This window comes from Saimiri boliviensis, chromosome 2 (genome assembly GCF_048565385.1).
Source record: "Saimiri boliviensis isolate mSaiBol1 chromosome 2, mSaiBol1.pri, whole genome shotgun sequence".
Taxonomy (NCBI): Eukaryota; Metazoa; Chordata; class Mammalia; order Primates; family Cebidae; genus Saimiri; species Saimiri boliviensis.
In genome coordinates, this window is record NC_133450.1 from 240,404,771 (window position 1) to 240,419,251 (window position 14,481).

General features: G+C 40.5%; 1 protein-coding gene across 29 annotated transcripts in view; it reads right to left on the reverse strand.

Moving 5' to 3' along the window:
* Positions 1–14,481, reverse strand: part of AOPEP (aminopeptidase O (putative)) — a 375,128-nt gene that overhangs the window by 119,242 nt on the left and 241,405 nt on the right. For all 29 annotated transcript variants that reach the window (XR_012516704.1, XR_012516705.1, XM_039474659.2 and 26 more), the window contains 2 exons: positions 12,296–12,398; positions 11,251–11,358 (listed from right to left, as the gene is read on the reverse strand). Coding sequence is in view for 27 of the 29 variants with exons in the window: in XM_039474659.2 (XP_039330593.1) it covers positions 11,251–11,358; positions 12,296–12,398 (211 nt within the window). In the remaining 2 variants the exon portion in view is untranslated. The remainder of the gene's footprint in view (positions 1–11,250; positions 11,359–12,295; positions 12,399–14,481) is intronic.

Consider the following 14,481-nt stretch of genomic DNA (forward strand, 5'->3'; position numbering starts at 1 on the left):
AAATGATAAAGATAAATGCCAAGATGATAAGTCTACCATCAAGGAAGAAAGATGTCCACAAGTCCAAGCATGGCTCACAAGCCCCTGCCTTCGTCTGCAGCCTCTTCTCATGCCTTTGTACAAGACCTCGGTCACTGGACATTTGAGATGTTTAGATGATAAGTTTTTTAACCTAAAGGCACGGCTTACACACAAATACACACACACACACACACACATTTTATTTTCCTTCACTATGGAAAATATACAGCACAATCAAAAGTCGACAAAACCTTCACATACCCATCAATGCACAGCCCATCCTGTCCCATCTACCTTCCTACTTCTGGTATTATTTAGAAGCAAGTCCCATGCTGGGCGCGGTGGCTCACGCCTGTAATCCCAGCACTTTGGGCGGCCGAGGCGGGTGGATCATGAGGTCAGGAGATCGAGACCATCCTGGTCAACATGGTGAAACCCCGTCTCTACTAAAAATACAAAAATTAGTTGGGCGTGGTGGCACGTGCCTATAATCCCAGCTACTCAGGAGGCTGAGGCAGGAGAATTGCCTGAGCCCAGGAGGCGGAGGTTGCGGTGAGCCGAGATCGCGCCATTGCACTCCAGCCTGGGGAACAAGAGCAAAACTCTGTCTCAAAAAAAAAAAAAAAAGAAAAAAGAAGCAAGTCCCAAACAATACATAATTTCATCAAAAAAAGTTTTAGTAAATGCCTCTAAAAGATAAGGACTCTTAGGACATACCCACTAAACCCTTGGAAAGTGGAACCACTGTGGAAAAATAAAAAAATTTAAAAATTTAAAAAATTAAGAAAGAAGAAAAAAGACAGAAAAAAAGGCATAGCCACATAATCATAAAGACCTAAAAAATTCAACTATGAATGTTCATTTAGATTTAATTTGTACTGTGAGTATTATGACCCCCTTTTCCAGTCCATTTAACTCTGGAATCTTGATTTGTTCTTAACGGGGGCTGTCAGATAAGAACAGATGCCCAGGCTGGGAGCAGTGGCTCATGCCTATAATCCCAGTACTTTGGGAGACCACCTGAGGTGGGGAGTTCAAGACCCACCTGACCAACATGGAGAAACCCCACATCTACTGAAAATACAAAACTAGCCGGCGTGGTGGCACATGCCTGTAATACCAGCTACTTGGGAGGCTGAGGCAGGAGAATCGCTTGAACCTGGGATGCAGAGGTTGCAGTGAGCCAAGATCACGCCACTGCACTCCAGCTTGGGCAACAACTCTGTCTCAAAAAAAAAAAAAAAAAGAATAGGTGCCCAGTAAAACTGGGGGCATAATTACATTAAAAATTTATTTGCTATTTAACTGAAATTTGAATTTTACTGATTTTTCTGTTGTATATTTTTATTTTTTAAGTGGGTAACCCTAGTGTCAACCTTTCCTCACCTTAAGGTGTAATAAGATATACTTTGTATAAATATGGAACATGAAACAAACAAGAACAATATTTAACTTTCTTGGAACTTGATGATACTGAGTAACAAATAATATCTATATTTGAAGTTTTTCTTTTAATAAAATAAAAAACAATCTTTTAAAATGAGTCCTTTAAAGTGTAAGCCCAGACATGATCAGACAAGAGTTACTCCAGACTGAAGCCCTCCCCACAGAACCAAGCATGCAAATACAGACAAATCCACACGAGACTCTGATGAGACCCACTGAACTGCGAGACGGAGGCAGTAGCGCAGATCTTTGCATTACAGAACAGATAGAATTACGGAGGAATAGAAATCTGCAAACCACTTGTATGACGAGGCATTCTTCTATCAACACACAAAAATACAGCTATCACTACGCCAGTGAAACTGGCTGTTCCATTTCTCTGAGTTTATGGGGGGTCACAGTCGATTTCTTCCAGAGACAAAGTCTCCCTATTAAGAGCATTAATGAAATATTTATTTCTTGAAACTTCTCTTCTCCTTCTGAGACTTTGTTTATTGCTGTTTGATGTGAGCAAATAATACAAACAGCAATAAAAGTATTGTTTAAAAAAATGGACCATGCAAAGAAAATGGAGGCTGGGTGGGCAACCTCAAACTGACTGATGCCTCAGGACTGGAGTTGTTCTTTGCACCTGCAGTGGATATATGGAGAAAAATACCAAAGGAAACAAGAGCAATATTTAGAACACAAATAATTATTTTTGCTTGAGGTTCTTAGAGTCATCATTTTTATTATTCAAAAATTATTTTGCAAAAAAAGTTGACAGACGTTTATCACAACCTAATATATTAATATATTATTTTATAAATTTATTATCTTTTGGGGGGGGGAATGGGAGTCTGGCTCTGTCACCCAGGCTGGAGTGCAATGGTGCCGTCTTGGCTCACTACAACTTCCACCTCCTGGGTTCAAGCAATTCTCTGCCTCAGCCTCCCCAGTAGCTGAGATTACAGGCTGCCGCCACCACGCTTGGCTAATTTTTGTATTTTTAGTAGAGGCAGGGTTTCACCATCTTGGCCTGGCTGGTCCTGAACTCCTGACCTCGTGATCCACCCGCCTCGGCCTCCCAAGGTGCTGGGATTACAGGTGTGAGCCACTGCGCCTGGCCGAAATTTAATATCTTAACATATAACTTTGTAGATTAATTTCTCACTGGCTTGTTGATAGGATTTTTGATTCTTAAAAATACAAGTACTTGTAATGATAACTTTTTACTAATTTTACTTCATTATTTCCTTGTAGCCCTTACTAATTTATCCTATATTTGCCTGGTAATTTGTGCTCGATTATGTGGGGGAAAATTACATTAACTCAATGGCAATGGGGGGATTTAATTGCATGAGAAGCAGGAAATTCAGAGTTAACCTTAATTCTGCCCTTTTGCATTTTCCAATTATAACTGAATCCTTCTGCACAGGATTGAAGAGCACAAGTATCCAGAATTGGATGTCAGTTCAGGTAAGCACAGGAGGCCCTGGGAACCCTGCTTCATTTTGAAGGAAGATAGTTGTCCTGCCTCCCAGCAAGCTGCCATCCTGGAGCATCTGCCTCTTCCTCCCGCAGAGCTCAAGCCTGCAGGCAACAGCAGTGAGCTGAAGCTGCCAGTGGTGCTGGGGATGACAGGCCCAGAGGATCCCAAAAACCTAACACCCTGGGCATCTCTAAGACATGGGGCCTGCATTCCCACAGGCTATGGGAATGTCTTTCTATGGCATTCGATATTCTTCTGTTCTCTGCTCCATCCCATTCAAGGCAGCAGGACTCATCCAAGCAGTCTCTGCACGATCTTTCAGTGGAATGAACCTACTGGCCCTTCTTACTCCTGTCATAGATTCCATCTTTAACAGTGAAACACTAGTTTTCCTGGTTCTTTTCATAAATTGGCATATACCTCTAGGGTGCACTTATGACAGAAGCTTTTTTCCACTTTCGACAGCAAAAGGAAAAAGAAAAATGATTATTCCTTGCTGCACCACTTCTTTGAATTCTTTCATCCGTCTTCTTTCTTTCCTTCAGTGGGTTGGCAGTTTTGTGAAAGCAACTTACAAATCATATTTGGACAAGGAGGACTTTTTTTTCACAGCCAATTCTAGGGTCATTTGACAAAGTTAGCTAGCAACAAATAGTAGGGGTCCCAGTTTGTCACCCCTGTGGTATGCCTGAAAACAAATTAAAACCAAAGCCCACCCCCACCCCAAAAATCTATTGTTTTATGAAGGGGCTGGGATGAAATTCTATCTGGAACCTACTCGCCTAATAATTGATATGCCAATCAGGTCCATCCTATATAGCCTGTTTTGATTAACACCTGATAACACAAAATTAAGCACTACACATTTCTTAAAAACTAACACTGATTTTGGAACATGGCTAATTTGGTAACTATTTTCAGTCTGGTGACAGTATTCAGCAAAAAGCAGGTATGTGTAGATTCTACTGGCTAAACTGACACCGGCTTGACTATTACATGGGGCTAGCCATTTCTGTCAAATACTTTATGAATAATTATCATGTTCATAAGGAAGGGGAGGGAGGTAGTAGAGGCAAAACAAAATATTGAAGGAAGGACAGGATTGTCAGGGTGAGAACTGAGAGGAAATGAAATTGTCAAGAAGTCACTGTTACACTCAAGAGAGGGCTTTTAGTGGGGGCTAGAAAGACGATAATATTGAAATGCTGGACTGGGAGGTGTTTGGAAGGGAAAGGATTAAGAAGTAAATTGGAAAGGGAAGAACTATAGCGACTTCTGAGTAAAGAAACTGGATCACAGACCTTCGTTATCAATAACTAACTAGCAATTTAAATAAAAACACAAACGTTTTTTCAAAAGCAATAACAACTTGACCAGTAGCATTCAAACAAGGACAGCCTCATGGCATAAACTTCAAAAAGACACAACTAAGAAAGAAATCTAAGATTCAAACACAGCTTCTACGCCCAGCCTCATGCTTAGCAGTACTAATACTGGGAACTACCCAAACCCTGCAAATTCTCACAAATATCCACATATTTGGGAAAAAATAGTAATATTTTTATCTTTCTTCTTTTCTTCCTGTGGAGGGGCTGGAAGTGCTTGCTGGCAAGAGAGGAGCAAAACATGGGAATTAAACAACTCTTTGATGAACTGGTCATGCTCTAGGGCTCTACGCTAAATTAGAGGAACAATATTAATGGAGAGGATACCTGCAGTGGGAAAAAGCTACACCCATATTAGGTCACAGGAATCTTGGCAGGGGACACTTAAGTCTTCAAGAGCGGCACAGCCAAATGTTCCCAACAAAGGCTGTACACTCCACTGGAGCTTCTCTCCTCCACTCCGTACATAACATCCAAGTTTCAAACTGTAGCTCAGAGGGAAAGAAAAACGGGCATAGGGTAAGTTGGAAAAGGAATCAAAGATAATGTTCCAATACACATGAGAACAAATGAAAGGTCAGGAGAGTGCTACCCATGCTGAGAATGAGCAAGAAGAAACGTATGGCAACCATGCAAACTAACACAATAACAACTCACATAAAAAGAGAAAGCAGCGTAACACATGAAAGACAAGGAATCCCACCCTGAAGAAAACATAATTCAAGGAGTAGAAGAAAATGCTCTGTGAATACTTTGTACTATAAAATAAATTAACAACTACAGAAAAAATAAGACCATAAGTTCGGTAAGATGAAAGCTCAAAGATAAGTTGACAAGACAACAAAATGAGATGAACCTAGAGACTTCATGGCAAAGAGAATAAATTAAGGACCAGTATAGGAGCACTAATAAAATAGAAATAGCAAGGAAAAGAACAGACATTAAAGAAAATAACATTAATAGTAAAGAGGTTGCTTGGAATTACCACAGGTCATGAAGAAGAAAATGATAAATGCAATTGGAAAATGACTGATATAGAAGACAAGGATAACTGGAAACCTTGAAATCCAGAACCCTGCAAGGGGAAAAAATGAATTCAAAAATACAATTAAGACATATTCGTTTAACGAAGGAAGAAGAAAATCTAGGACTAATGGTATGAAACCACAGACACCAAGCCATTTTCTGATTAAATTACTAGACTTGAAAGATAAGGAAAGAATTCTTCTGTTATCTAAGTATTATAAAGGGGGGAAAGTAGGATGATTGCAAAAGTTTTCACAGCAGGATTTAATGCCAGAAAGCAGTTGAGCGACGTCTAAAAGTTGTAAGGACATGAAAATGTGACCCAAGAATATCACATCCAGTCAGTTTATAATTCAAATATAAAGACAACAGGCAAGCATTCTTAATCAGTAAGAACTCAGAAATCACAGAGCATGTGAATCTGCAACTTGAACACAAATTTGATAATGAAATTCAGCCAGCAGCCGGGCGCGGTGGCTCACGCCTGTAATCCCAGCACTTTGGGAGGCCAAGGCGGGTGGATCACGAGGTCAAGAGATCGAGACCATCCTGGTCAACATGGTGAAACCCCGTCTCTACCAAAAATACAAAACATTAGCTGGACATGGTGGCGCGTGCCTGTAATCCCAGCTACTCAGGAGGCTGAGGCAGGAGAATTGCCTGAACCCGGGAGGCAGAGGTTGCGGTGAGCCGAGATCGCGCCATTGCACTCCAGCCTGGGTAACAGGAGCGAAACTCCGTCTCAAAAAAAAAAGAAAAGAAAAGAAATTCAGCCAGCAAAGAGCTGAATCAAAATAAAATATTCATTTTTTTTAAAAAAAATAAAATAACTGGTGGTAAAAACTGACATCTTCTAACAAGCCAAGTATATACAACTGTGAAAATTATAGTACATTTTGTAAATGAAATATACCTTAATATATAAGAATAATAACTAGGAAAAATTTAGAATTAAGGGGAAAGTAGTTAAAGTACACAACCACTTAATTCCTCATCTTTTTTTTGTTTTGTTTCATTTTTGAGACTAAGTCTTACTCTGTCCCAGGCTGGAGTGCAGTGACTCGATCTCAGCTCACTGCAACCTCCACTTCCCGGGTTCAAACTATTCTCCTGCCTCAGCCTCCTGAGTAGCTAGGATTACAGGTGTGCACCACCACACCCAGCTAATTTTTGTATTTTTAGTAGAGATGGGTTTTGCCATGTTGGCCAGGCTGATCTCGAACTCCTGACCTTGTGATCCGCCTGCCTTGGCCTCCCAAAGTGCTGGGATTACAGGCATGAGCTACAATGCCCGGCCAACTCCTCATCTTTTACAGTAGTGAATAAACTGATGTTTTCTAAAAATAAAATATATAGGAAAAGGGAAAAAATAATTTGAACCTCTTAATTATTTTATAATAATGTTTCTTAACCATAGAAGATTGTTTTAGAAAATGATCTTTCTTACATTTATCTTAAGTTTGGGGAGTTATCTCCACTTTAGTTGCCTTTTCACTCATTAAATTCAAGTAAAAGAAAATTTAAAACATTTCATTAAAACACACATATGGCCGGGTGCGGTGGCTCAAGCCTGTAATCCCAGCACTTTGGGAGGCCGAGGCGGGTGGATCACGAGGTCAAGAGATTGAGACCATCCTGGTCAACATGGTGAAACCCTGTCTCTACTAAAAATACAAAAAATTAGCTGGGCATGGTGGCGCGTGCCTGTAATCCCAGCTACTCAGGAGGCTGAGGCAGGAGAATTGCCTGAACCCAGAAGGCAGAGGCTGCGGTGAGCCGAGATCACGCCACTGCACTCCAGCCTGGGTAACAAGAGCGAAACTCCGTCTCAAAAAACAAAACAAAACAAAACAAAAAAAACACACATATAATCCTATTTTTATAAAAGTATTTCTGCCCAGTGACATCTATGTCTGTACACACGCATTTACCACACATACATACATACACAGATACATGTATGTACATCATATATAACATACAGATAGAGATAAATAGTATAATTTCTGGAATGTTATTTATATAAGATTAATTATAGGTATTTCTGGGTGGTGGGATTTTGAGTAATGTTTCACATTCTTTGAACTTTTCTGCATTGCTTACAATTTTTTATAGAGTACATGCCAGTTAGAAAAACAATAATTTCCAAACTTAATGCAAAGCTACAGTAATCAAGACAATATGATACTAGCACAAAAATAGAAATAATCACTAATGGAATTGAATTGAGAGTCCAGAAGTAAATGCTTACATTAATGGTCAACTGATTTTTGGCAAGGGTACCAAGACAATTCAATGGAGGGAAAGAATAGTCTTTTTAACAAATTGACAAGTGGATATTCACATGCAAAAAAAACATGAAGTTGCACTGTCATCCTCACAACATATATAGAAATTAATTCAAAGCAGATCAAAGGACTAAATGTAAGAGGTAACGTGATAAAACTCTTAGAAAAAAACCCGTAAGAGTGAATCTTTGTGACCTTTAACACAGTTTCTCGGTTATAAAACTTACAGCACAATAAACCAAAGAGAAAATAGATATATTGGACTTCATCAAAATTAAAAACTTTTGTGCTATAAAGGACACCATCAAGACAGTAAACACACAAAACGTAAAGCAAAATATTTGGAAATCATGTATCTGATAAGGGACTTATATCCAAAATATATAAAGAACTCTTACAACTCAATAATAAAAGACAAATCACCAAAATTTTAAAATGGGCAAATAATTTGAATAAATATTTCTCTAAAGAAGAAATGGCCCATAAGCACATAAAAAATGCTCAACATCATCAGCCATCACAGGAATACACATCAAAACCATATAATAAAAAAATCCAGAGGGCATTAAGTGTTGGCAAGTGTGTGAAGAAACTGGAACCCTTGTGCATTTCCGGTGGGAATGTAAAATGTCGCAGCCAGTGTGGAAACAGTATGGCAATTCTTCAAAAAGCTAAACATAGAATTATTGTATAACCCAGCAATTCCACTTCTGGGTATATACTGAAAATAACTGAAAGCAGGGACTTGAACAGATATTTTATACGCTAATATTCATAGCAGCATTATTCACAACAGCCAAAAGATGGAAAAAATGCAAATGTTCAGGAAAGAATTAATGGGTAAACAAAATGTGGTATAGACACACAACGGAGCATTCAGCCTTAAGACAGAAGGAAATCCTGAGACACGCTGCAACAGGGTTGACCTCTGAAGACATTATGCTAAGTAGAGTAAGCCACATACAAAATGACAGATACTATGTGGTTCCACTCACATGAGGTACCTAGAGGAGTCAAATTCATAGAGACAGAAAGTGGAATGGTGGTTGCTGAGGCTGAGGGAGGAGAGAATGGAGGGTTATCATGATGACATACTAATGGTACGAGAGACAGATGGTGGTAATGATTGCACAAAAATGTGAATGTACTTAATGCCACTGAACTGTGAACTTAAAGTTTTATGTATATTTAATCACAATTAGATAAAAATGAAAATAAAAAGGGAATAAAGTACTGATACATGTTACATGAACCTTGAAAACATTATGTTAAGAAAGCCAGACACATTGGGAGGCGAAGTTGGGCAGATCACGAGGTCAGCATTCAAGACCAGCCTGGCCAATATGGTGAAACCCTGTCTCTACTATAAAGATAAAGACAATTAGCCAGGCATTGTAGTGCATGCCTGTAATCACAGCTACTCGGGAGGCTGAGGCAGGAGAATCGCCTGAATCCAGGAGGTGGAAGTTGCAGTGAGCTAAGATCATGCCACTGCATCCAGCTGGGGCAACACGGTGAGGCTCTGTCTCAAAAAAAAAAAAAAAAAGAAAGCTCTGCTGCCCAGGCTAGAATGCAGTGGTGCAATCTCAGCTCACTGCAACCTCCATCTCCTGAGTTCCAGTGATTCTCCTGCCTCAGCCTCCGGAGTAGCTGGGGCTACAGATGCCTGCTACCATGCATGGCTAATTTTTTGTATTTTTAGTAGAGACAAGGTTTCACCACGTTAGCCAGGATGATCTTGATCTCCTGACTTTGTGATCCACCCACTTCGGCCTTCCAAAGTGCTGGGATTACAGGCATGAGCCACCACACCTGGCCAGCATATGATTCTTTTATATGAAATGTCTAGAATAGGTGAATCCACAGAGACAGAAAACAGATTAGTGGTTACGTAATGGGGCAGGAAAAATGGGGAAATGACTGCTAATAATTTCTTCTGGGTTTGGTGAATATGTACTAAAATTAGATAATGATGATGGTTGAACAACCTTGTGAATATACCAAAAACCCCCGACTTGTGGATGTTCAATGGGTTAACTTGATGGTAAAGGAATTTTATCTCAATGAAGTTGCTATGCAAAAACAACAATGTAATCATTCAAAAGAGATAAACAGGCGGCTCACACTTGTAATCCCAGGACTTTGGGATGCCAAGGCGGGCAGTTCACCTGAGGTCAGGAGTTTGAGACCAGCCCGGCCAACATAGTAAAACCCCATCTCTACTAAAAATACAAAAATTAGCAGGGTGTGGTGGCACATGCTTGTAATCCCAGCTACTTGGGAGGCTGAGGTGGGAGAATCACTTGAACCCAGGAGGTGGAGGTTGCAGTGAGCCAAGATTGCACCATTGCACTCCAGCATAGGTGACAGAATGAGAATTTGTCTCAAAAAAAGAGAGAGAGAGAGAGAGAGAGAGAGAGAGAGAGAGAGAGAGAGAGAAGCAAATGAAAAGTAAACAGTTTGGTTAAGAGAGCAGTAAGAGTTCCATGGGAAGTGAAAATCAGAACCTCCGAAGTCATGATAAATACAATGCACACTGCTGCAGACTCTTGGTGAGAAGTGGTTCAAGCAGTAGGAATCTGGACTAATCAGTCAACCAAGCATGTAAGACTTCTGAACCAGTTTTCAAATTGCCTTTCCAAATATAGGCTTAGGAAGGATTTTCCCCACACCCAATACTAAAACGAAAAGAACACAGAGGAACAGCCATCCGGTCTTGTTACGCTCATGCTATTCTTCCATCTGTGTTCAAGTGACAACGTGCACATTCTTTACATCTAACATTGTAGATAATGTGACTCACAGCTGTATATGAGCACAATTTCAAATATGAAAAAGATCCATTAGTCCAATCTATGCTAAGGATGCATCACCTATTTTCTATTAGTTATGAGTGTCATTTTCAGGGCCTCCCAATCTTTGTTAACTTCCTTGCTGTGTACTGCTTGGCCCCATACCCATACGAGCTGACAGGGTCTCTGACAGTTTTGTGGCCAGGCTGCCTGCATATTTCAGTGTATGTTGTTATTAATCTATCGATCAAATATTTATGGAGTATCTACTGTGTGCCAATCATGTGCTAAGCACTGGTAAAACAGTATAGTCTGGCCTTGTTGGGCATATACATAGAGTGAAGGAGAGAGAAAAGAAACAAATAGTCCCATAATGAAAATATAATTACAGTCAATGGCAAGACAATGGAAAGGGCAAAGGGGTGGGACATGTTGGCCTGGACGCACATCTCTGCAGCCAGCTGACTTGGAGGCTGTGGCATTCAAACTAAGACCAGAAGATAAGAAGGAGGCAGTCTTGCAAAGATAAGTCCAGGTAAAGGGAACAGCAGGACTGTTTAATTTTTGTTTTTAAGGCCACTTAAACTATCCACATTACTGTGTACAAGACAGCTTTGGGTTACCGTTTATCTCAGAACTACAGAAAGATCACCTTCCCTGAAGCAACATTTTCTCTGTGTCTATTTCATTAACTTCTTATTTTTCCTACTGCATTAAGTGGGAAATCTTTTCCCTACTCTTTAATACTGACATAATCTAATCTTCACGTGCCATACCCCCTCCAATCATATCTCATGGACTCATGAGGACCCGTAAATTACCTGGGAAAGAATCAGCTGTCCGTGAAATGTGTGCACAAATTTTCTTAAAAACGAAAAATACGTTTCATCTCCAAGTCTTTTGGCAAGAAACCGAAGAAGGAAGTAGCCCTGGAAGAAAGAAAAAAGAGAGAGAGAAAGAAACCTGCCACGAGTTCATCAAAAAATGCTTAGTCATCCCAAACTAGCCCACAGTGCGCTGGCGCATCAGAAGGTGCTGTCCTACCTGTCCCCCGCTGCCCTTCGCATTTTCACAGGAAGGCTTGGCACGGAAATTAATTACTTCTCAGTTACTTTGTTAACACCGTCATCATTTCTGTTTAGACTTGGTTCACCTGAAGCCTGGATGGCCATCGCAGACGAAAAGCGAAGAGAGACCCAGCTCTTCTCTGCTCCGGCTACCAGGAAAGGCCTTTACAATGGAACAGACTTTCTTCTCACCCATGTCTTTTTTTTTTTTTTTTTTTTTGAGACACAGTTTGGCTCTTGTTACCCAGGCTGGAGTGCAATGGCACGATCTCGGCTCACCGCAACCTCCGCCTCCTGGGTTCAGGCAATTCTCCTGCCTCAGCCTCCCGAGTAGCTGGGATTACAGGCACGCGCCACCATGCCCAGCTAATTTTTGTATTTTTAGTAGAGACGGGGTTTCACCATGTTGACCAGGATGGTCTCAATCTCTTGACCTCGTGATCCACCCGTCTCGGCCTCCCAAAGTGCTGGGATTACAGGCGTCAGCCAACGCGTCCAGCCTCTCACCCATGTCTTTTGGTAGGAACCTGACAACAGTGTGAGAGTTCAGCTCCTCAAGCGGGGAGAACAGAGGTACAGGGCAGGGAATATTTCAGCTTTCTTTCATTCAGTCTTTCCTAACATGGTCTCCTTTTTTGGGTATAAAGTGCTTTAATTACTGAACACTCAGATATCTGGCCAGTCAGATGTCATTATAATATTTTCGCCTCAGTCATGTTACTAAAAACCATTATTTAATTGTAGAGCCTAAAAAATGCTGCACCACAGTAACTGGCTTCTGCCACTGAGATGCACTTACCTTTAAATAATGGACTTGCAAGAAGATCTTCTCCGGATTGAGTCCATGCTTGATAACAGATGCCCCTGAGTCACTTGTGTGGCCAGTTTTGTCTTTACTGGGTCTAAAACGATTCAGTAACCATTTTTTTAAATATAGCACATTTTTAAGTAATTAGGCCATAATAGCATTTTATTTCTTACTTTCAGAGTTGCTCAGTATCATCCTGAGTCTATTCAATAGTACCAGGTGTAATTTAGAACAGTTTGTATTGCATGCTCATCTACTGAATAAGGAGGGATTTACATTTGCGTTGGGAACGTGAAGTTGGCTACTGGCAAATATTTTACATCAATTTATCCAAAATTAAAGCCTATTAGACCCTCAAGGGATCTAAGCTCCGCTATGAATTATCTAAGAACATACACTCTTTTTGGATGACGGACTGGGAAATGCAATGGGAAATGCAGCTTTACTTGGAAAAGTAAAGAGCTTGCACAGGTTTCAAGAAATTCTGAAAGTCCCAACGTTACCCACTTCTCTGTTACATTTAGCAGTTAAGGCTCTTTTAATGAATCTTTGTACTTTCCAACCATATTAGAATCACAAAAACGAAATCAAAAAGGTCATAGAAGCTCATGTTTTTGGAACGGGTGGGGACATCAATAATCACATACTTCAACTTCGTTTCACACATGAGGTAAACTGAGGCACGCAGACATTAAGTCTACACTAAGTTTGTCCAACCCACAGCCTGCAGGCCACATGTAGCCCAAGAGGGCTTTGAATGTGACCCAACACAAATTTGTAAACTTCTTAAAACATCATGAGATTTTTTTTTTGGCAATGTTTCTCAGCTTATCAGCAGTCATTAGTGTTAGTATATTTTATATAGGGCCCAACACAATTCTTCTTCTTGCAGTGTGGCCCAGGGAAGTCAAAAGATTGGACAGACATGGTCCACTCAAGGTCTTAGGCCTTTTTTTTTTTTTTTGAGTAAGGGTTTCACTCCCTTCACCCAGGTTGGAGAGCAATGGTGCAATCTTGGCTCACTGCAACCTCGGCTCACTGCAACCTCTGCCTCCTGAGCTCAAATTATCCTCCTTCCTCAGCCTCTCAAGCAGCTGGGATTACAGGAGCCTTCCACCATACTCTGCTAATTTTTGTATTTTTTATAGAGATGGGGTTTCACCATGTTGGCCAGGCTGGTCTCAAACTCTTGAGCTCAAGTGATCCACCTGCCTCAGCCTCCCAAAGTGTTGGGATTATAGGCATGAGCCACCATGCCCAGCATTATGCCTTGTTTTGATTTCTAGTGACATTAGGACTAAAACCAGTGACTTCTTATTATCCATCAAGGTCTTTTCCACTATGCTCTATGGTTTTACATATTTTACAAAATTTAAATTTTACTTAAAGTTTTAAACATCTTAAATAAAATATAACAGATCCTTTGAACCATCCAGTAAAGATTTGTGCAGTGTTACAGTGTAGCTTCAACAGCTAGCTAAAATAAAAATAAGTGAGGAGGTATGTGCAGCTTTCGGCTGTTCTAAAACCAGCCACTCACTAGATTAACACTGAGGAGCACTGTGGTGAGGCGAGGGAAGTCAAGGAACCATGAGAGGGCTGGTGTATTAGAAAGGCAAGGGGTTATTTTAAAAGGTAGCATGGTGGTGCAGAAGCTACGTAGCCTTTGGAATATGAGACCTAGTTTAGACTATCAGCCTTACTTCTTACTCTACCTGTTACTTACTAGCAGGTTACTTAAAGTCTCTAACTCTCATTTACTCACTTGCAAAATGGGAATAATCCTAGCCACCTTTCCAGACCCCGTGGAAAATAACTGAAATAATAAATTGCCAAGTCCCCAGCAAGGGTCAGGGATACAGAAATGACCTAATAAACTTAATAAAATCTTCCATTTTAGCACACAGGATCTACATCTTAGATGAATATTCAGGGGCATTATCCCAGCAGACACAAGGCACAGAATCAGCAGATACCTAAAGGAAAGACGTTGATGAAAACCATCAGAGCTAACCGCATACTTCTCATTTTTCTACTTGATCCCTGACTTACCTACATGCCCACACTTGTAAGAATAACTAATCCATTTCGTCTTCATTTAAGACTCTCCTGAAAAGAATCAGCTTTTTTCACCGCTCTCAAGTTAGTCCTGCAGTGCAATGTAAGAAAGCCACACT